Here is a 22,067-nt window from a genome sequence, read left to right as displayed (position 1 = left end):
TGAAATATGATCTCAATAACGTTGTACGCCGTGGAATGGCAGAATTAGCATGAACTTGAAACACGTCGTAAGCCGTTTCCGGCGCTGGATGTGTTAAGCCCGGAGCCCTAAAATCCGCCTAAAATACATGCCTATGTAAATGGAAGATTGCTCCACTTCTACAAGGACGGTGGTGTAGTGGTTAACACTGTCGCCTCACAGCAAGAAGGTCCAGGGTTCGATTCCCGCTTGGGGACCAGGTTTCCATGATGCCAGGTACCCAGGTGGGGTATCTCCCAGGCCTTTCTGTGTGGAGTTTGCATGTTCTCCCCGTGCTCGCAAGGGTTTCCCCCCCGATAAGATAAACCCAATGGAAAAATATGCACAACAACAGATCGCTAACGCTGTGGCGTCCTTGACGAAGACAGACAGGAGCACTTGGATTGGTCCCCTGGCGCGGCTCACGTTGGCGCCTGTCTGCTCCCGGCTGCCCTTGGGGGGGAAGGACGACGGGATGGGTTAATCGCAGAGACAAATCGCATCTGCGATCCTAAAAAGACAATGCATGCGTGTGTGTTCCGGTGTGTGTGCTAAACTAACCGCTGTGTGTACCACTAAAAAACATTGAGTGTTGTTGTATGCCAAATAAAGACCTCTGCACAGGTCCTGCATTATTATTATTATTATTATTTGCATGTTCTTGGTATCTAGGGACACCTATGGACCTCAGTGAATGTATTATTTTCCAGTGTCATAAATATTTTGTCTATTACTAGGCTTGCTTAAATTGTGATGAAACAAAGGAAATATGAATTATGATTTTTCTTTGCATCTTTGACAGTGAATGGCACCATGCTAAAAATGACCAGACATGAAAAACTGCCACTGAGCTCGTCCAGTACCTTCTTGAGATCATGTGTACAAAAGATCTAAGGAAATGAATAAAGGGAAGATGATTAAACAGAAGGTTTTGTAGATACAGTACTTAATTCTGCCATCCGGACCCATGCAATTTGAAATATTATTATAGAATATGAGGTCTATAAATGACCTTATTATAGCCAACTTGCACATCTATGGACCGGGCCAAATCTACTCTTGCAATGGCAGAGTTCAGCGGTGGCCTAATGGTTAGAGAAGTGGGTTTGTGACCGGAAGGTCGCTGGTTCGATCCCCCGGACCGGCAGGAAAAAATCTGGGCTGGGGAAGTGAATTAATAACTCTCTCCTATCCCCTTAACGCCAACCGCTGAAGTGTCCTTGAGCAAGGCACTTAACCCCAGGTGTGAATGGAACTGTGTGAATGTGAAGCAGGGCCTTCCTGAAAAAGAGCATCCGCTCAGCGAACCTACCCTGGGTAAATAAAGGTTAATAAATAATAATAAATAATAAAATAATAATAATAATTTGCATTTAGTATCACCAGGCGTGCATGAAGAACCGAGAATGAGATCTACTGCAAATACAGTCAGCTTTTTATTCTTGCGACAGGTCTGCCATTTTGAATCCGTTTGCAACACGGATTGTTGCTAAATGTTCACAGAAGGTAGACACACTAACTGCGCTCCAATCTATGCCAATACGTTTTGTGATATAGTATATCTCGAGAAATAAGAAAAAGATTAAAATAAAAATCATACACAAGTAATTTGTTTGCAGGAGGCTAGAATTCCCTGGGTACTGTAGTTTTTCGAAATTGACTAATTGAATTCATATGACTACAAATAATCATCATTCGGCGATTCAAAATGGCCGATCTCCGCGAAAATATTATCACATTTAAAAAAACTAGAATCTCACTAATAACACTTGAACCTATTGGTAAACAAACGTATTGCTGAAAATATACACTATGACTGCTGTTGTGACATGGTTAGGATGTTTACTCTTGGATACGTTTGAAAAAAAAATGCAACATTATGTCATACAGTCTAGACCAGGGGTTCTCAAACTTTTTTATACCACGACCCCATTTGATTTAGGATTTTTTTTGGCGACCCCACAATTTCAACCTGGAAATAAGGAATATCAAAATAAAAGTTGAACTTGATCATGCATATTTATTAGAAAATGAAATTACAGCTCTATGTTATCAATGAAATTAATTCATATTATCAACAAAAGCAACGGAATTGTTTCTGTATACACATTTATAAAACAAGGCATATTTAGCCAAAATATGTTGCCAGAACATGAAAAGAAAATGCGCTTACGTGCGCTTTGGCGGAGATCCGCTGCTACTCTGAAAATCCGGCCTCACAGAGGTATGTTGAAGAGAAGGGGACAAGCTTTCTCAGCGCAGCATTACACAACACTGGGTACTCATTCCGGACTGATATCCAGAACTTTGCGAGGGCCTGTCCAGTGAACTTGACTTTCAGTAGCTCGTCACACGAAAGACGAATTACCCCAAAATCTCCGCTGATTAACCTGGAGTGTCACTAACAGAGTTTCGTAATCCAGCTCATTATCAGCACATTTCTCTGCCAATGGGTTGTTTTTGTCTGCAAGGAAAATCTGCGCTTCTTCTCCGAGTTAAAAAAGGCAATTTAATACTCTGTCTCGAGATACCCATCTCACTTCAGTGTGGTATAGCAGCTGGTTATGTGCAGAGCCCATTTCATTGCGACCAACCGGCACCGTTTCTGACAACAAACCTATCCTTTGCGAGTCCAGGTTACACACAAAAGACCACACCCCCGGCCCCCTCCCGCGATTATACATGCGCAGGATGTAGTGAGATGTGTATTGGAATACTGTGTGTCGCCTCCGTTGATGAAGGGGCGAGACATGGCAAATACACACAGCTGCCAGGTGGAAAACTGGATCGGAGTTTTTTTTTTTTTTTTTTTTTGCCAATGCATGACCCGACCCCACTGTCACCTACCCACGCCTCCACTTTGGGTCGCGACCCGTAGTTTGAGAACCGCTGGTCTAGACAGATTGATTTATGACGTGATGTCATCTGCGGTACCGGACCGCACAGGTGGAAGAGGTTAAGCCTGATCGGCCCGGTACCGGTACAAGATTTATTTCACATCACAAATGGATCAATACAGTCCGTATTAAGTGATGTTATGTTTCTTTTTCAAATGTAGCCAAGAGTAAATACCCTAACCCTATCAAAACAACAGTCAATGTGTATATCTTCAGCACTACGTTTGTTTAGCAATGATTTTAAGTGTTATTAGCGAAATATGAGCTATTGAAAAAATATTGACGTGAAAATCATGATTATATCTCACGGGTCGAACAAACCTGAACGATATTGCCATAAAATATAACACATATTGTTTCTTTACCTTTCTGTGAACGTCGACTCTAGAAAATAAACACGTCGCAATCCGGTAAAAATGGCAGAGCTATGGACATTATACAAAAGTAACTGTACTTACAGTAGATTTCATTCACAGTCCTTTCTGCCCTGTAACAGACACCTGGTGGTGGTACGAAATGCAGATTGAACTCTGCCATTGGAAAGAGGAGATTTGTGCCGGTCCATAGTAATTTATAGGCCTGATATTCTATATTCTATATTCATATTTCAAATTGCATGTGTCCGGATGGCAAAATTCAGAAACTGTTGTATCTACAAAAAAACCTGTAAATCATCTGCCCTTTGTTCATTTGTTTAGATCTTTAGTACACTTGATCTCAAGGAGGTGCTGAATGAGCTCTTATATATATAATGTATATATATTTTACAATGAGTGAATCAGTCATTTTGTTTTATTTATTTGAAAAATATATATTATTTAGATAATCTAATTAAAATGGAAGGATCTGTATGTCTGTCCTTTGATTTTCTCAGAAGAACCGTTCCTCCTATCGACTTCACACTCAGCGGGTGTATTGCTGAAGACCCAAGAGAGTGCAGTGTTTAATGTGAAGTCGATTGGATGAGCGGTTCTGGAGAAAGCTGCAAGCAGCACTACCGGGGCCCAAGCTGTCGGCCCGTTTCCAAACCTCTCGTTTTGACCGGGCCCTACACTAGTAGACCAAATGACAGGAAACGTGTCAAAGAGACCAAGGAGGGATGACATGACACAAAGGTTATGATTCGGATTTGTCCTCGTAACGTCAGTTACATGAAATGTGCCTCAAGCCCATTGAGCCACTAGTAGGACCTTTTGTATTTGACTGAAATGTAATTATGAATATGCTTCGTTACAGAACACCATATTGAAATACAATGCTGCACATGCCAAGAAGTGGGACTTCACAGCACTACATCTGTACTGCAATAAGGTAAACCATGTGTTTTGCTTTCAATTGGCTTAGAAATAGACCAGTTAGTCTTATCTGGATATATTTTCCACCCTGGGGAGAAAATGATTGAATGAACATAGACACATGATGATGATGATGAAAAAAAACTGAAACGTTTTTTAACTAGTCCGATCAGGCATTATGTGTCTAATCATAGCTGTCAGATTATCCTCCAGCACATACCATAAAACTCAGTGCTCCTCATAGACACAGGACCGATGGCTCATTAGCCAGTGATGATGTTTGTGGGCGCAGTGTCATGGATGGCTCTACCGGGTGGCTCTACCGGACACTGGGTTTAAGTTAACTAGGCATATACAGTACCTAATAGGGGTGTAATGGAACACAGAAGCCACGGTTCGGTACGTACCTCGGTTTTGGGGTCACAGTTCGGTACAACAGGAAAATAATATTTATAATAATTATTATATATTTATAATAATTATTATAATTAAATATAATTATCTTTTATTAAGTTATACTTAGTTCCACCTAGGCTTGCCGTGGTAGTCAGTGATACCGGTGTCATTCTGTGTTCAGGCATCCACTGAGTAAATTAATTGCCTACAGCCCCCGCCCTCACCGGTGTATGCTTTTTAAGTTTCAGTTTCACATCTAGAGTAGATTTAATTTCATGTGAAGCAGAGAAAGAAGACTCTAGAGAAGAGATGACATGTTACACAACTGGCAGAGGATTTATCAATATTTTGGATTTAAACACCGCAGCAGCTCGACTGGAGAGGAGCTCAGCAAAAAGTGTTTTATTTATTTTTACTCTGATCAGCTTTGAGTGAAAGTCATGCTAATAAGACTAACTGGTCTATTTCTTTTGAGGTGATGAAATCACTGCGCCCGGGCAGCAGTGGTTCGGCAAAACAAATTTCAGAGTATATATCTGCTTAGAAAATGAAAATATCAAATAAAAAAAATATATATATTTCTCCAAGTGGTAAATACACAGGTCACAACATGTTTACAGGAACGTTTTGGAGTTGTATTTGGAGTGTATTGGGGGTGACTGTTGGGAACTAGGTTACACTGTCACTGGCAAACCTACTTCCAGTGAATGACGCTAAGCTAGGCTAATGGTGCGGCTGTTCCTTAAGCCTAATGCATGCACAGAGAAGAAAATGGTATCTGCTTGTCTAACTCCAGGGTAGATGGCAAATAAGCAAATTTCCCAAAAAGTTGGTGTGTTCCTTTAACACATTCAGAGCCACGCCCCTATGCCCAAAATAGGCCATTCCGTGCCAGCGCTTTAGTCAATGGGAGGATGGGGAAATTTGCGAACGCTTAAACTATATCTTAAATTATGGCTATGGGTCTAATACACTTGTCGCTTATCAATGACTTGCTTGCAGTCAACATGTACGAAACGGATTGTTTTTTCATCAGTACATTTCCGTTTTATACCGTTTTGAATAAGAGTATAGTTTTGGAGAGTTCTAGTAATTCCAGAGAAATCCGTGATAATAGCTCTTTAGTGGAATACACAAATGGCTGATTTATGAATAGTTTTCAAATAAACGCTAGATTATTGATAGTATTTGTGTCCTTATGCACGCTAGAGAAGTGGGCTGAAAAATCGATTATCCATGACCTGGTCAGCGCTAACGTCACACGCACGCACGCATGCATTTTTCCGGATGCACATTCCCAGTCAATCCAATCCAATGATGTGCAATACCATCCGGGAGACGATAGGCGGTGGTATTTGCCCTTTTGCAAGCTCAGACCCATTCCCAATGATAACATCAGGTTGGATGGATGAAAATGAATGGATATCGCTAATAAAAGAAATAACGATTAAAACCCGAGTTTTCTCGGGTCTTGGCATGCAACGCATGGCGAGTTAACCCGACTAATCTCGTGGTTGGCCCTGAATTAGTTAAGACAATGTTGGTGAATGAGGTCCAATGAGTATAACGTCTCAGAATTAACATCTAATGAGTAAAAGCTTTTTATTTCTTATTCACTTTGAATTGTTCTTTGAAACTAGCCTTAGCTTTACAGCACGGTTCAGCAAGGAGGGATTTAATGTATTCCAACCCACTTGTATCCCACACAAATCTTTCCACACACTTTCGGTTGGTCCTTCTCAACTTGTAAACACATGAATTTATCACATGGTCAAATCGCATACCGTACACAAGATCGAGTGCCTAATTAGGTCAGAAACTCCAAGGACCAATCGGATCCAAGGCAGCAGATTCAGACAGATTATTAATACTAGTTTGATCAACTTTTAGGAATCCCAGTATGTCACTATCATATTTCTGATATGACTCATGAAAGGTCAGTGAACTTTTTTGTCATGGAACTTGCAGAGTTGGCGTCGAGGACTGGACCAAACGCACGGTTACATCTAATTGGTTGGTAATACGGTCATGGAAAACCTGGAATGGTCACAGCATGTAAAACATTTAGTTTTCCAGACCTGGAAATGTTGTGGGAAATGATACATGCCCAAAAACAAGCTTAAGAAATGTCATGGAAATGTGATCAGTAAAGCCTGTAATGTCATGTTTGGCCGCGGGTACTGTAGATCTAGTTACCTTTCAAGGAATAATGACCCAAATAAGAATGGAATTGTGATTACTTGAGTCTACAGTCATATAGTGGCAGCTTGCTAAAATGAGACCTGAGACTTTCAAAGAAGCTGTCCAACACAATGTAACATTTGAGTATCAACACCCACACGTCATGACGTCCATGGATTTTGCACTCTATGTCATGGAATAGTCATGGAAAAGTCATGGAGTTTGATTAGGAAAAAAGTGTATGAACCCTGTGACAACTGGTATTGGATATCAGGCTGATACTGGGCTAAAACGGTGTATCGGTATCAGCAGAAATTCCCCAATACTAAAACCAAGAGCCACATGTAATATGTCAGAAGAAATCTTCACTTTAACACATTGGACGCCAGAGGTCGCTGTGGGCGTATGGCCGTTTGTGCCAGCGCTGTAATGCAATGGGGGTAGATGCCGGTGTTTGTAGTGCTAAAACTATATTAAATATTATAGCTATGGATCTAATAACAACGTCGATTGTCAGTGAGTTTCTTCCGGTCAACATGCAAAAAACAGATAATTTTTTCATCCATACATTTCCGTTTTATACCGTGGTGAATATGAGTATAGTTCTAGAGTGATTCTGTGTAATCCCAGGGAACTCCGCCAAACAGCGCTTTACTGCATTTCACTATAAATCTTGCCACTCCTCGCCTGGATCAATAATCATCCTGAAATCAACGCTAGATTATCTGTATTATGTTTCATCATCGATGCATGAAAGGGGGGGGGGGAAAGCTGGCCCTCCGTGCTTTGATCGCAACCAACGGGACACGGCCCACACACACACCACAGACACATACTGCGATCGCGGGGAAAATTTTTGCGGATCAACGCAAGATTGATAATATATAGTCCTTACCTTGTCTATGATGTACTGCAAAAAGAAGAATCCAATTATCTGATCGCCATTCCAAATACTGATTGCGATCGTCTGTCCAACGTTATCCACCAAAGAAAATGAACGGGGGTAGGGGCGGCTACGTGGCGTAGTGGGCAAGGCGCTCGCCACGAATGACGGAGACGCTGGGCTTGCCTGTTCAAGCCCAGCGCTCCACATTGCTTTCAGTTTAGCTGGTCGTTCATACTAATACACATTGGCCGTATTAGGGGGTGGGAAACTGATGGGTGGGGATCGGGCGTTGTGGACAGCGACTCCTACAGGTCGGTTGGTGCGCCTGCACAGTGGAATCAGGAAGTGTCGGGGGCAGCGTGAGCCTCCCACGCGTTACTCCTCGCCACTGAGAGATCGAGCTGCGCAGGTGAAAGATGCGACTGCTGTTACCTCAAGTACCGGAGGGGACTTGTGCTATGTATGACTTAGTCCACATTGCAGCCGGCTTGTGGGAGGCAAGAAACAGCGTTCGTGACAGGGGAGGGTTGAATTGGATGATACGAAATTGGGATGGGAGAAAATATAGAAAAATGGGAGAAAAAGTGGATAAAAAAAAAAAAATGAACGGGGGCGGGGACCCTCGTCGATGCCATCCCTATAAGCGATTGTCTTGCTGGAGTGTTTAGACCCTGCCTGCACGCTGCAGCTCGGCCTAGAAAACAAACCACATAGTTTCAAATGGAGTGCAATAGAGGCCGCAAGGCGTTAGGCGGCGCTATCGGACCGTTGTGGTCTCAGACACTGAGTGCCACACAATCCTACAGCATAGCACGCAGGATGAATTATGAATGGAAATAGCGAATAAAAGAAATAACGATCCAATAACGAGTTTACTTGTTTTTGGTGGCCATTGTGTTAAAATGCGTTTTCTAAAATCTCAGTTTTTCTTTTACCGAAAATGCAGTTTACGTGTGGATGAAAGGCGTAAAATGTGCGTTTTGCAATATCCATACTTGTGTGGACAGGGCCTAAGTCTGGTCTATACTGTTCAGTAGGTCTAAGTCTGTTCTATACTGTTCAGTAGGTCTAAGTCTGTTCTATACTGTTCAGTAGGTCTAAGTCTGTTCTATACAACCTCAACTTCCACTGCTACGCTGACGACAGCCAAATATACATCAGCACACAATCCCCTCACAACCCACCCCTCAGTCACATTGAGTCCTGCATTTCCGAACTTCAAACCTGGATGACTCATAACCTCCTCAAACTAAACAGCGACAAGACGGAACTCTTCATCATCGGCACCAAAACCACCCTCAGTAGATCCGGACCCATCACACTCACCATCAATGATTCTACCATCACCCCCTCCCCCCTAGTCCGCAATCTCTGTCATCCTCGACCCCACCCTCTCATTCGACCCCCATGTCCGCTCCATTGTCAAAACCTCATACTTCCACCCTCCGCAACATCGCCAAAATTCAACACTGCCTCCCCCCCCTGCCGCTGAATCCCTCATACACGCCTTCATCTCCTCCCGCCTCGACTATTGCAACTCCCCCCTCACTGGCATCACCTCCCGCTCCCTCCATAAACTGCAGATGGTCCAAAATTCATCCGCCCGCCTCCTCACAAACACCCGGTCCTGTGAACACATCACTCCTCCTGTCCTCCACTCTCCCAATCAAGGAATGCATCAACTTCAAAACATTACTCCTCACCTTCAAAGCCCTCCATAGCCTGCCCCCCCCCTAGATGAGCGATGGTTAAAGGTGGAAGACAGAGTCAACCAGATAGGGATGTGCCTAGTTCACAGAATCGTGCACAGGGTAGTGCCAGTGTACTTCAACAACTACTTCAACCGAATCAGGGACACCCATGCATACCCAACTAGGCCTAGCTCAACTGACTTTGTGCCAGTCAGATTCAGGAGTTGTATGGGGAAGGAGTCATTTTTGTATTCAGCAAGTGTCTTTTGGAACAGTCTGCCCAGTGACCTGAAAATCGTAGTTAATGCTGTTAGATTCAAGACCAGCCTGAAGACATGGCTCAAAAGGGACTATAATTAACCTTGACACTCAGCAAAAAGGCATCCTTGCGTTTATGAGTCTGTTATGTATATAAATGGTATATGTGATGTGTTGTGATGTCATGTCTGTATGATGCATGTCTAAGCAAGGCTCCTCCTCTCTGCCACCCTCACTAGGGAGTCCAGCTCCACCCCAACCACGCTACTGGCCTCCATGACCAGCTTATCCAGCCTGTTTGTGTCCCCTGCTCTCAGTCCGCTGCCCCAGCAGGTCACAGCGTACAAGAAGGCGCCCGCCACCACCGACTCATAGAACATCCTTGTACACACATTGAAGGATCTCAGCCTTCTGAGGAAGCAGAGTCGGCTCTGGCCCTTCTTGTACAGTGCCTCTGCATGTTTTGACCCATTCAGTTTGTTGTCGATGTGCACACCGAGGTATTTGTACACCTCAACCATGTCCACATCGACTCCCCTGATGGAAACGGGGGTCACAGGTGCACTCCTTCTCCTCCCCAGCTACACAACCAGTTCCTTGGTCTTCGCCACATTTAGCTGCAGGTGGTTTTTATCACACCATGTGACGAAGTCCACTACCAGTTCCCGGTATTCCCTCTCGTCACCGTCCTTTATACATCCCACTATTGCAGAGTCATCAGAAAACTTCTGAAGGTGGCAGGACTCTGACCGATAGTGGAAGTCGTTGGTGTACTGTAGACGGTGAAGAGGAAGGGAGAGAGGACTGTCCCCTGCGGGAACCCGGTGTTGCTGACCAGTCTGTCTGACACACAGCTCCGTAGGAGCACGTACTGTGGTCTGCCCGTCAGATAGTCAACAACCCAGGACACCAGGGGGGCCCCTACCTGCATCGCCTCCAGCTTCTCACCCAGCAGCCCAGGCCACTGGAGAAGTCGAAGAACATGACTCTCACAGTGCTCCCCGGCTTGTCTAGGTGAGTGTAGGCTCGGTTCAGCAGGTAGATGACAGCAACCTCTACCCCCAGTCGGGGCTGGTAGGCGAACTGGAGTGGGTCTAGGTGGGGTTTGATCACCGGGCGGAGTTGCTCCAGGACTAACCTCCATGGTCTTCATTATATGAGAGGTTAGAGCCACCGGCCTGTAGTCCTTGGACGTGCTGGGACGCGGGCACTTAGGGACAGGGACCACACAGGAGGTTTTCCACAGTGTCGGGACTCTCTGCAGCCTCAGGCTCATATTATTGAATATGAGCTGGAGCACATCACACAGCTGAGAGGCACAGGTTTTGAGTACCTTTGGGCTCACCCCATCGGGACCCGCAGCCTTGCCTGCATGTAACTTGCTCAGCTGTGTACTCACCTGGTCTGCAGAGAGCCACACTGTGGGGTTCTCAGGTGTTTGGGGGGAGGAGCGGGTCTTCGAGCCGCGGGGGGCAGACAGGCTGCACCAGAGATGAGGGGGGGTGGGCAGTTGGGGGGAGGGAGGGGGTTGCTCGAGTTGAAGGGCTGAGAGGTGTGGGGGTGGGCAGGGCAACTGGAGTAGTGTCGGTGGGCAGATTTAGGGGCTGTCTACACGAGCGCTGGGTTTAATGTAACCGTGATTGTATGTGCGCAGTTGCACTGTTCGCCCACACACAACCGGGGTTTTGCTACACTGCAACCGCTGTCTTTGAAAACCAGAGTCCAGGGTGAAGTTTTGCGCACATCCCGGTTGCAGTGGTTGCATGTGGGCATAGAAACCGAGGTTATTTCCAGTGTTTACAGCAGAGCTGTCCCATGTAGCGTTATATGAAAATGATTGTAACAAACTTTTGTTTGAAACGTATCGTCTGTGTTGAAGAGTGTTGTGATCGACTGATGATGTCTGTTGTCGCATTCCTGACCTGACCAGAGTAAACCTGTAGCTGCGGCTAAACTAAACTCATGTGTTGTCAAGTTATTGTTATAAGGAACCCAGTCCAGACTGCATCCCCTTAACAATTGTTTGTATTGAGCCGTATTGTATTGTACCCATTCTACAATGTGTTAAATAAAGTTTGCATCCATTCATTCTACTTGCGTTAACGTTAACACATTGGTCGCCAAAATCGCTTTTCAGCGTTATTGCCCGCCATGCGTTGACCACCAACATCGCTGTACAGCGTTTTTGAGATCAATATAAATTTTTTTTGCCATGGCATTCATAATTCATCCACCCAACCGCCGATGCCCTAGCGGGACCCTAGATGGGACTGCAACGGCTCAATACCGCTGCCTGGTGGATGGTCGGGCGAGTTACACTCTCGCAAAAACCGGAAGTGTCATCGGTGCATCGAGGAAATTCCTCCGGCAGTCACATCTCGCTACGGGACTCCTGACAAACACTATAGTACATATGGATCGCTTTCTAAACTTAATAATCAATATGATTTCGGCGTTTATTGCGCCATACAAACCGGAAATGGACCTAGGCGATCGGCGTCGAATAATTGGGATCTTTCACCGCCAGTCTCATCGGCCCACAGTAAGAGAACAGTAACGTTATTTTCAGCCCGATTGTTTATTCATTTCACTGCAAACCATCTGATCAATATATCACCCATACTACATAAAGCCGTTACTGATGATCAAGGAATTATAAACGACCCCCCCCCCCCTTTCCTCCACGCATGATGAAGCATAATGTATACCGATCATATACATTTGAATTTTTTAATATAGCGTGTATGGGAAAGAAACGGCAATCGATAATCTATCATGCGTTTGGGCCTATAACTAGCGTGTTTGGAATTACAGCAGAAAAGATTAAAAACATACTTATATTCTAGACGGTATTAACATAACAATGTATGAATGAAAAAGTAACGTTCCCACATCCTGAACGATAGATAATCGATGTTGAATGGGCCATAGTAATGCAGATATAGCAATACAATTTTAAAAGTTATAGCCCTGCAAAGAAGGTAAACATCTCCATAGGCTTTTAACAGTGGCAGAGAGGGGTATGAGATGGGCACAACCCCTGGCGGTCAATGTGTTAATAGCCTCGATGCTAACTATATACATGGAGAATGCCATTCACATTAGCATGTAGCTAACAACACCGGAGATCTTTTTGTGAGACTAAACTATCCGCTCTTGGTGGTAAATTGTGTTGATGTTGGTTTTGTTTCATCAACAAATGAGAGGCAGAACACACAGTGAATGTATCAGTTTTTGTTTATTGCACTTTTATTGCACTTTGTTTTCTTGCTGAAAAATAAATGCTACGTTGGCTAAATGGCTGTGAGCAAGGAGGGATGTTTGTGTTCCAGGGCTTCGTGTATATTTCCGGTATTAACCCTAAACCCTTCTGGTTGGTTGAAATGGCCTTCATGTCTGAACAACATCGCCACCTACTGCTTTGGCATTGTACTACATGCATATGACGTCACTCGGTGCAGGGTTTAAACCAGTCGTGTGGACAGAGTTTAATTTTTTTGAATAAAAAAAAAAAAAAAAATGTCATTAATACCAGGCTGTGATCATGTGGACTGGGCCTCAGACCTAATTCTTCTAAACAAAATAATCCATTATAATATACAGTATAATATTATTATATGTGTACATACTGTATATACATATATCCTGTATTTATTCTAATTTCGTTACACATTGCACTTTATGTTACTATTTTGCACTTCTGGTTAGATGCGAAATTGCATTTCATTGTCATAGTACTACATAGATTCAGACCTGAAATACCCTTGCTTTGGGTGACCATCCCATTTTGAATTCAATTAACTTGTGATTATCTGCACAGGTACAAGTACACATATCCTATAATGAAATATTAAGCATTTATAGACAAGTTTATATAGTTTAAAGCATAGACAATAAAAAAATCGGGTTTGCAGGTGTATTCAAACTTTTGACTGGTAGTATATGAGTAATGCTATCAAATTATCCAGACTAATAGAACGTTTTCTATTCAGTTCCATTAACCCTCTGAGGTTGCAGCTAGTTTGTGATAATTGTAAACCTGCCTACGGGTCTGGCAACCTCTAAAGTTGTGTAGTGCTTATCTTTTCATATACCTGGGGGATTTCTGATTTGGCTCAACCGGACAATTATACGGAATTTACAGTATTTAATGTAACACAGAACTCTATGGAAAATGTAATTTATGGTATGAACTATGAAACAAACCACACTGTCCGGTTGAACCTGGAATCTGGTATCTAACTAACAGTTCAGCTCCCGCCTTGATAAAGTGGATCCCCCTTCGCGCTCATACCACACCACTGCTAGCTAGCTATGTAACGTCCCTACCTGGAATGTATCTCGTTTAGCAGCTAAGTTTACCTTTCTAATGTTGGTTACTTAGTTCGCTCAAGTTAACTAATAACAGATATATGACAGGCAACGGGTTAGCTAGCTTACATTGAGTTCTGCATACTGAATCGGGTGGTGCTCACAAAGATGACACAGAATGTTCGAAGTGTGAAGATGGAGACCGGTCACAATTTAGGAGTCCGTCTGATCCTTTTGGATAGCCAAATTGTTCCCATACCTTTTGACTTTAGACGTTTCTTCGGAGGAAACAATAGCGCTACCTGATCCTCCTCAACCTCTGCCATCTTCAGAGCCGACTATGCAGCAGCAACTAACGAAACGTTGTCTTCGGAGTTGTTTGTCTGCTGCGTCCTCATACCCAGCACACAAACAACAACAACAACAACAACAACAACAACAACAACAGATACAGTATAGTTAACTTTCTTTCATTAGTAGGCTGACGTTAGTCGTGTAACATTACATTGTATCTCTGGGGAAATCTTAAAATAAACCTTGAGTTTTGACACAGCGGTTTACCTTGAAACCGGTGCACCGTGACATCCCTGTCCCTGATACTTACTACATGAGAAGTATAAGATTTCCCATGCTTAATGGACAGGAGGCATAGACGGGGACAGCAATTTTCACAAATCATTATGAATGCAATAAAAGCATGTTATTGTTAGCCTCGCAAGCCACACGAACCTTGCATGATTTCATTGATTTTCACACATTGTGAAGGCACGCAAGTTTGTCTGTTACGTTGCTCCTGACTTTCACATGTCCCATGCTTCTGTCCTGTGAGAAAATGTAATTAAAAAAACATTGCGACAGGAAATACAAAGAGGCCAATTTAGAATGTTTATGTTGTCAAATTAGAAAAGGACTATACTAGCAAGGTCACTGAGACCCAGAAGCTAGTCTAGACCCAACATGTTTTCAAAAGGTTATGTACACGACATGTATACCGTAATTCCTCTAATAGTAACCGGTATTCAATAAAAAACCGGGTCTCTATTAATGACCGGGTGCGCTGTTGAGCTAAGCAATTATAAGCCGGCCTCCTAATACAAGCCGGGTTTCATGTATATTAGAGGAATTACGGTATTACCCTCAACAGATTTACCATAGGCAATATATTTTGTTATTGTTGTTATATGCTGGCCTGGCTGTGCAGTAAATACCATATAATGGTATGGTGTTAATGTTTACCAAGAGAGTAAGCCTACCTCAGAATTGTATAAAACGAAGTTATTATTATTATACCAGTATTGTGATTGCACTATTTTACTTTATTTAACTTTTTTTGACCACCTGTAATTGCACTGTTTACTACCGTATTTCATACAGTACTTGGTTTCAATAAATGAACCTTGTACATTTTACTGGGTTCAAACTGACACAAAATGTTGATTTATTCATTATGATCTGTTTGAAAATTAGAAATATAGGCCTCTCTCTTATACATGCCTCCTCCTAATACAAGCCTGGTATCCGCTACAGTTGAAACAAATACAAGCCGGGGTTACTATTAGAGGAATTACTGTGTGTGTGTGTGTGTGTGTGTGTGTGTGTGTGTGTGTGTGTGTGTGTGTGTGTGTGTGTGTGTGTGTGTGTGTGTGTGTGTGTGTGTGTGTGTGTGTGTGTGTGTGTGTGTGTGTGTGTGTGTGTGTGTGTGTGTGTGTGTGTGTGTGTGTGTGTGTGTGTGTGTGTGTGTGTGTGTGTGTGTGTGTGTGTGTGTGTGTGTGTGTGTGTGTGTGTGTGTGTGTGTGTGTGTGTGTGTGTGTGTGTGTGTGTGTGTGTGTGTGTGTGTGTGTACACTGTACACTGTACACTGTACACAGTGATTCAAATATGAATGATTAAAGAACATATTTAGTTGAGTTCTCACAAACTATTTTAAAGGGTTTAAACTGTTAATATGCTGTTTAGAGAAAGGGGGGGGGTCGTCGGAGGATCATTCCGGAGTGTGTCATGATGGCTTGAGGGTTGTTGCTTGATTGGCCACAGCTTTTGTCTCCAGTCTCAGCACCTGGCCCGTTTGGAGAGACCATCCATCATCTGCTGTCTTGATGTCTGCTGTGGTGTACTGTTTACAGAGAAACACAGAACACACTATCTGGCCCGTGAGGTGCTGGAAATAGCCCATTTGGAAAGACAGACCACAGAGACAGAGCTTGTTAGAAAAAATAAAAGGTTAATTCAAATTCAAATGGAATACACCGTAACCTAAGTGTTTTCCAAGATTTAATCTGACCGCCAGTATCTACAGCGGTGCCGTTTCAGTAGCATGCGCTCCTAATAGGGTCTGACCGATGGATCGTCTATCACCAATGGCTGATGGCCATCGACCACTGAGCCCAGCACTGATTAGAAGAAAAGAAATATTCACTTGTATATATTCAGCAATTACATCACTAAGACTAGTATTTAAAATATGTTTTATTATCAGATTATCTGCTTTGTGGTGTACTAGTTTTTAGGCTGTAGGAAAAGTAAGGAAAGAAGGTGAGGATGTGAATGGACTCAAATGTGCAAAAAAATCCAACATGCATACATATTCAAATATATATTTTATAGGAGTTGCCCATAAGATAACCCCCCCCCCCCCCACACACACACAGCAAGAAATAATATAATGAAATAAGGAACTTGTTCAGAGAAAATGACTTAAAACTAGTTACGTTCTCCTGAAACAAGTACGATTCTTGAAACAAGTTAAATAATCTACAGTAAGCAGTACGCAGTGTCTAAACAATATCACACACACAACATTTCTTGAAATAAGCATGTTGAGACTTAATACAATATAAAATCCCTCGCTAAGCTTGGCGTTTTTGCAGTGCACGCACACACACACACACACACACACACACACACACACACACACACACACACACACACACACACAATGACATTATTGTCCACCATGTTATAGGTATGGGCATGGTAATAGTAGGAAGACATCAATATTGGCAATATAATCTGAATATACATAAAAAGATGAGAAAAGTATAAACAGTATTTTAATTAACTGTGTAAAGCAGGGGTCAGCAACCTTTTTGACATGGAGTGCCTGTTTGAAATATAGTTGTAACTAGTGTGCCTCAACAATATTCCATGCATCGTAATATTTTTTTCTCATAATCAGGTCTTTTTAATGATAATTTTTACATTATTACATCATTATTGTTATTGTTATTATTAACAATATTATTATGATGGTTGTATCAACCCTAAATCTGAGTTGGGGGGGGGGGGGGGGATGCAATGCAGACAAACAGCTGCATACAGTGCGACCATTTCACTCACATTTGCCCATTCATTTTTGGACACATCACACACCATTGGTGTGTGTACTGTACGTGTGCTGTCATAGCTCCACCTACAGGCCTAATGGAGAACACCAGGATGTGAATGGAGGGTGAATGTGAGGTATATCGTGTAAATAAGTTTTGATTGATTGCAAGACTACACTGTAAAAAAAAATATAATAATAAGTTACCAGAACTTAAAAATATTGAGTTCAGTTACTGTGCATTAAGGTTTTCAGTTTTCAATCCATAATAAGTTAACAGAAAAATAAGTACACAACCACATTATTTCAACCTAATAAAACTATGTTTATTGTCATTGTTTTAAGAACACAAGTTGACTTGGTAATACTCACATTTTGAGTAAAAAAATGGCTTTTAACATGTGCAATGTTCAATGAAATAGAAAAATAAATAATACAATTTGTTGATTAATCCCACTGGTCACAATGGTGACCGTAATAATGTTTTTGTTATAAGGCTCTGCAAATGTTACTGAATGATGTAGCAATGTATTTCCAGCTAAATTGAAATAATAAACAAATAAAGGGTCTCAATTAAATATGTGGTAGTAAAAAGAACCCGTGGGAGGATTTCAACAAGATAAATGCGACAACTGCAAAATATTTCACTATAATATTTAAAAAAAAAAAAAAAAATTACTGCTGCCCCCTGTGCCTATGCAAATGCCCCCGCATGCCTATGCAGGCACGCGTGCCTAGGGTTGCCGACCCCTGGTGTAAAGGAAGGTGCAGATGAAGGTCTGTATGCCCTATTGGTTATATTATACGTTACAATAAATATAGGCAATAAAGAATTTGAATCTGAATATATACTATGAGTAAAAGTAAACGGTATACACAAGGTACCCTAACTGGCCTACTTCCGGTCAATGGTCTCTAAATACACACCCTCAAGACCCCTACCCTCTGCATCTTCTGGTCAGCTCAGACCCACTCCTATCAGAGCTCCGGGAGGGTCATCAAGGAGAAGCTAAATGACTAAATGTAAATGTATACGTCATACGCTGTAGTCCGTGCAGGTTTTGGTGGTTAAGAGTCAGACACACTTATTTGTCAGACATTCGTAATAGTTCTCGAGTTCTCCAGCTGCTGGCAGCAGTCCATGCCCACGGTTATGGAGCCTGATGGCCGCTGGCACAAAGGACTGGCCAAGGCGGTTAGTGGAGTGTCAGGGGGGTATGAGTCTGGCTTAACATGCTCCTCTTCTTGACTAGCTAGGGGGTGGGAGGGGTTCTCCAGGTTAGGGGCCAGCTTACTTCTCATCCTCTCCACCACCACCTCTAGTTTGACCAGCTCGACTCCCACCACGGAGCTAGTCTTCCTCACCAGCTTGTTCAGTTTGTTGGTGTCCCTTGAGTTGATGTAGCCAGCCCAAAAATGTTACGCTATTACAGACTGGTAAAACGACTGGTAAAGCAGTCTATTGCATACATTGAACAACCTAAGTCTCTTCAGGAAGAACAGCCTGCTCTGTCCCTTCCTGTAGAGGGCCTCTGTGTTGTCCGACCAGTCTAATTTGTTGTTCAGGTGTACTCCAAGGAACTTGTATGTCTCCACCATCTCCAACTCATCCCTTCAGATGGTGATGGGAGTTGGGCGGGGGGAGGGGAGGGGGTTCTTCTAGCCTCTCTGGTAGAAGCAACATTGGTCTTGCTGATGTTGAGTTGGAGGTGGTTGCTGTCTCTCCACCCTACAAAGCTTTCCACCAGGGCCCTGTACTCATCCTCGTTGTCATCTGTGATGTAACCAGACGGAGGTGGAGATTGTGAACAGGAAGGGTGACGGCACAGTTCCTTGGTGGATGCTGGCTTTGCTCACCAGCACATCTGACTGTCTGCCCTGCAGACATCGCCCAACCCTCTAATAATCAATTAATTCTAATAATAAATTCATTCTAACATAACAAATTTGAATAGGTAGCACAAAATGCAACTTCAGATTCAAAGGAGGGACTGGCACATTTTAAAATGATATTTTCACAGATCGTGCTCCAAATTATTTTCTTTTCTGTACTCTAAATCTTTTAAATTAGGGGACATGTGCTCCTTGTGAAGAAATATCACCATGGAGACCTGTCTATTGGAACGGCACCGTCTCTAAAAACGCATAGATTACGATTTGTTGATTGTCCTCTCTCAGGAAAAGAATCATGCATCCCCTTTTCCCGGATACCAGTATGTCACATGTTTAGTTGTCGCTTCTCTCTAGAATCGTAATGGATTTCATGTTTGAGAGTGGAGGGGTGAGGGGGGGGGGGGGAGGGGGGGGGGGGGGTCAAGAGAAGTAATTTAATCTTCTGCCAAAAGGTCATGTTTAGTAGCTTGTCAGAAATGAAAATGTCTGGCATTACATCACAGGGAATACATTATTCCATCCTTATGCTGTCAAGTCCATTGCAAACAGTGTGTATGTCATAAATCATGTTAGAATTGGAATTGTAGTCAGACAAAACTTGAATATGTGGCCCAGACCGAGGTAAAATGTGCTGTTGTTCTTGTCGCCCGCAGGATTTAGGTATGAAATGAACCAAAATAGAATCATGACACTTTGAACAGTGTGCGAAATGTTCAGTAACATCAAACCATTTTGTTACCAAGTTTATGAATTCTTGAGTCAGTAAGTGGGACAGCAATAGGAACTCCTAATAATTTGATTGTATCTTTATCATGTACATTTAACAAACCCAACAGATTTGTTAACATTAATAATGTTTGGGTACATTTACATGTACAGGTGTAACAGGTCATCAGAAAGGGTACAACTCTGGCATATTAGCATAGTAGGTAGTAATATAGACAAGGAAGATTATCTAGTAGCAAAGTTCATGATAGTAATAGACAGTACGATAGTTAGCATTTTATTAAATTTTTTATAATTACATTTTTCATTCATAGGTTAAGTGTTGACTATGTCAACTCACTCTAGCATCAAGACTGATCACTCAACAAGCTTCCTGTTTAGAACAGTAAGTCAGCGTCGTTGGTCAGGGTTTGTTCCGTGTCTCAGGCGTGCAGGGATTGGCATGGATTGACAGATCAAGAGCTGAAATGAAAAAAATTAAAGGCAAAGTAAATCTCATCCTGGACAGTCGCATTTAAGTTTTTAAAGCCCCATAAATGTCATCATTGCTCACGCCAGGGGTTGGACTTGGCTTGTTTATGTTTTCTATCTCTGTGGAGGGGACACTGCATTTCTTCTTATGAAGATGGTTTGATGCTCTCTTGCCTCTATCAGATTTATTCAGATATTGACTGAGTAATTGATGCTTTTACAACCTAACCTTACATAAGGGGTGATGGGGAGTTTGCATGGAACGTGAACTAGTAGCCTGGATCCAAACCGCCCCTGAATCGCTGCCAGCCACGTCCACTTTGGCCCTTAAAATTATTATTATTATTTTTTTATTCCTATAATTCTATGATTCAATTCAAGGCAATTCAAGATTTTATAAATGTTCCCCTGAATCGCCTGAAGATAATGTGAAAAAGAAAGATGGGAGAGGCCACCTTTGAGGCCACCTGTCTGTTCAGAAGGTTGGATCCAGTCAAATAAACTAGAGAGAATTCCAGGGAAGCAACAGTTGCGATTGGATGATCAAGAAAAGGGGGCGTGGCTTGACATAGGTACATTTCCCCCCTGAGCATGTTCAGCATTTGACATAAACTTCATGTGTCACAATTACTATATATCAAAGCAGGGTAGCCGGACCAGCACTCACAGGTTCAATGTTTTTTATTGGCAGCCTGAATCAAAAGCAGACATGTTTCGGACAATGTCCTTCATCAGTGGTATGGCTAGCACTGGAAATGCATTCAAGGTGATGGTTAAACACACCTGGCAGGTAAATGACACGGCAGGAAATGACATCACAACGCAGGTGTGCCTATGCAATATGACTAAATGAATGACCTATCAAATAGAGTCCAATCATAATTTATACATATGTATAGATATATCTATATCTATCATCAATAAATATTTATAAACAATACAATACAAAACGAAACAAAACAAAATTACCAGAAACTTGATAACATAGCATGCCCTTTAATTTATAGGGCTAATTGAGCCAGTTTACTTAATTTAATTAATTAATTTCAAATTATCCATTGGGCATCTTTGTGAATCATGCCTCTAGTTTGGCAACAAACAACATCTTTAATCAGACCAGAAATAACAATGTGGGAGTAAGGAGGTTACTCCTATACAAATGGGTAAATGTGAAAATGTAATGACCTGAGATTATACTAACTCTGCATTTCTCAATGACTTGCTTTTAATTTAGGGTTAGGGTCACAATCTTTTGGTCCAACTTGAGACTTATCAGTCTCGACACCCCCATAAGGTCTAATAAACCATTTATTGTAGGATGGTGAGTTACACATCAAAAGCAGAGGGGAGGGAAGGTGATTAGCACAGCACTAATGGTTGTTATGATTCATTTTGTGAATGATGCTTACATGTTCTTACATGTTCAGTGTCAATGGGCCTCATTCAACAATACTCTCTTATTATTTTTCTTATATTCTTGCTTACCTGTCTGTTAAGAGAACAATAAGAAAAGCCACTGCCACATTCATCAAGCCGTTCTTAACGTCCAAATCTGTTCTTACCCAGGTCGGTTGCATCATGCATCCCACTCATTCTTAAACTCAAATGCGCGTTCGCGCTCACTTCATTTGCATAGTCACGCCTGCATGCACCTTATAAGGCAGGTGAGGTGTATGCAAAACAGCTTGAGAGTGTCTGGTATTGCATGCTGATCCATTCAAC

At 42.4% G+C, this 22,067-nt stretch overlaps 1 protein-coding gene across 1 annotated transcript in view; it reads left to right on the top strand.

Annotated features, from left to right (window-relative positions):
- Positions 1 to 22,067, top strand: part of LOC311235541 (poly(ADP-ribose) glycohydrolase) — a gene marked incomplete at its 5' end in the record, with an annotated part of 139,224 nt that overhangs the window by 7,757 nt on the left and 109,400 nt on the right. Inside the window, one exon of the mRNA XM_084323009.1 lies at positions 4,152 to 4,226. Coding sequence (XP_084179135.1) covers positions 4,152 to 4,226 — 75 coding nt within the window. The remainder of the gene's footprint in view (positions 1 to 4,151; positions 4,227 to 22,067) is intronic.

The sequence above is a fragment of the Notolepis coatsorum genome (genome assembly GCF_963971535.1).
Source record: "Notolepis coatsorum genome assembly, chromosome: 10".
Lineage (NCBI taxonomy): Eukaryota > Metazoa > Chordata > Actinopteri > Aulopiformes > Paralepididae > Notolepis > Notolepis coatsorum.
This window is presented reverse-complemented; position numbering and strand designations above follow the sequence as displayed.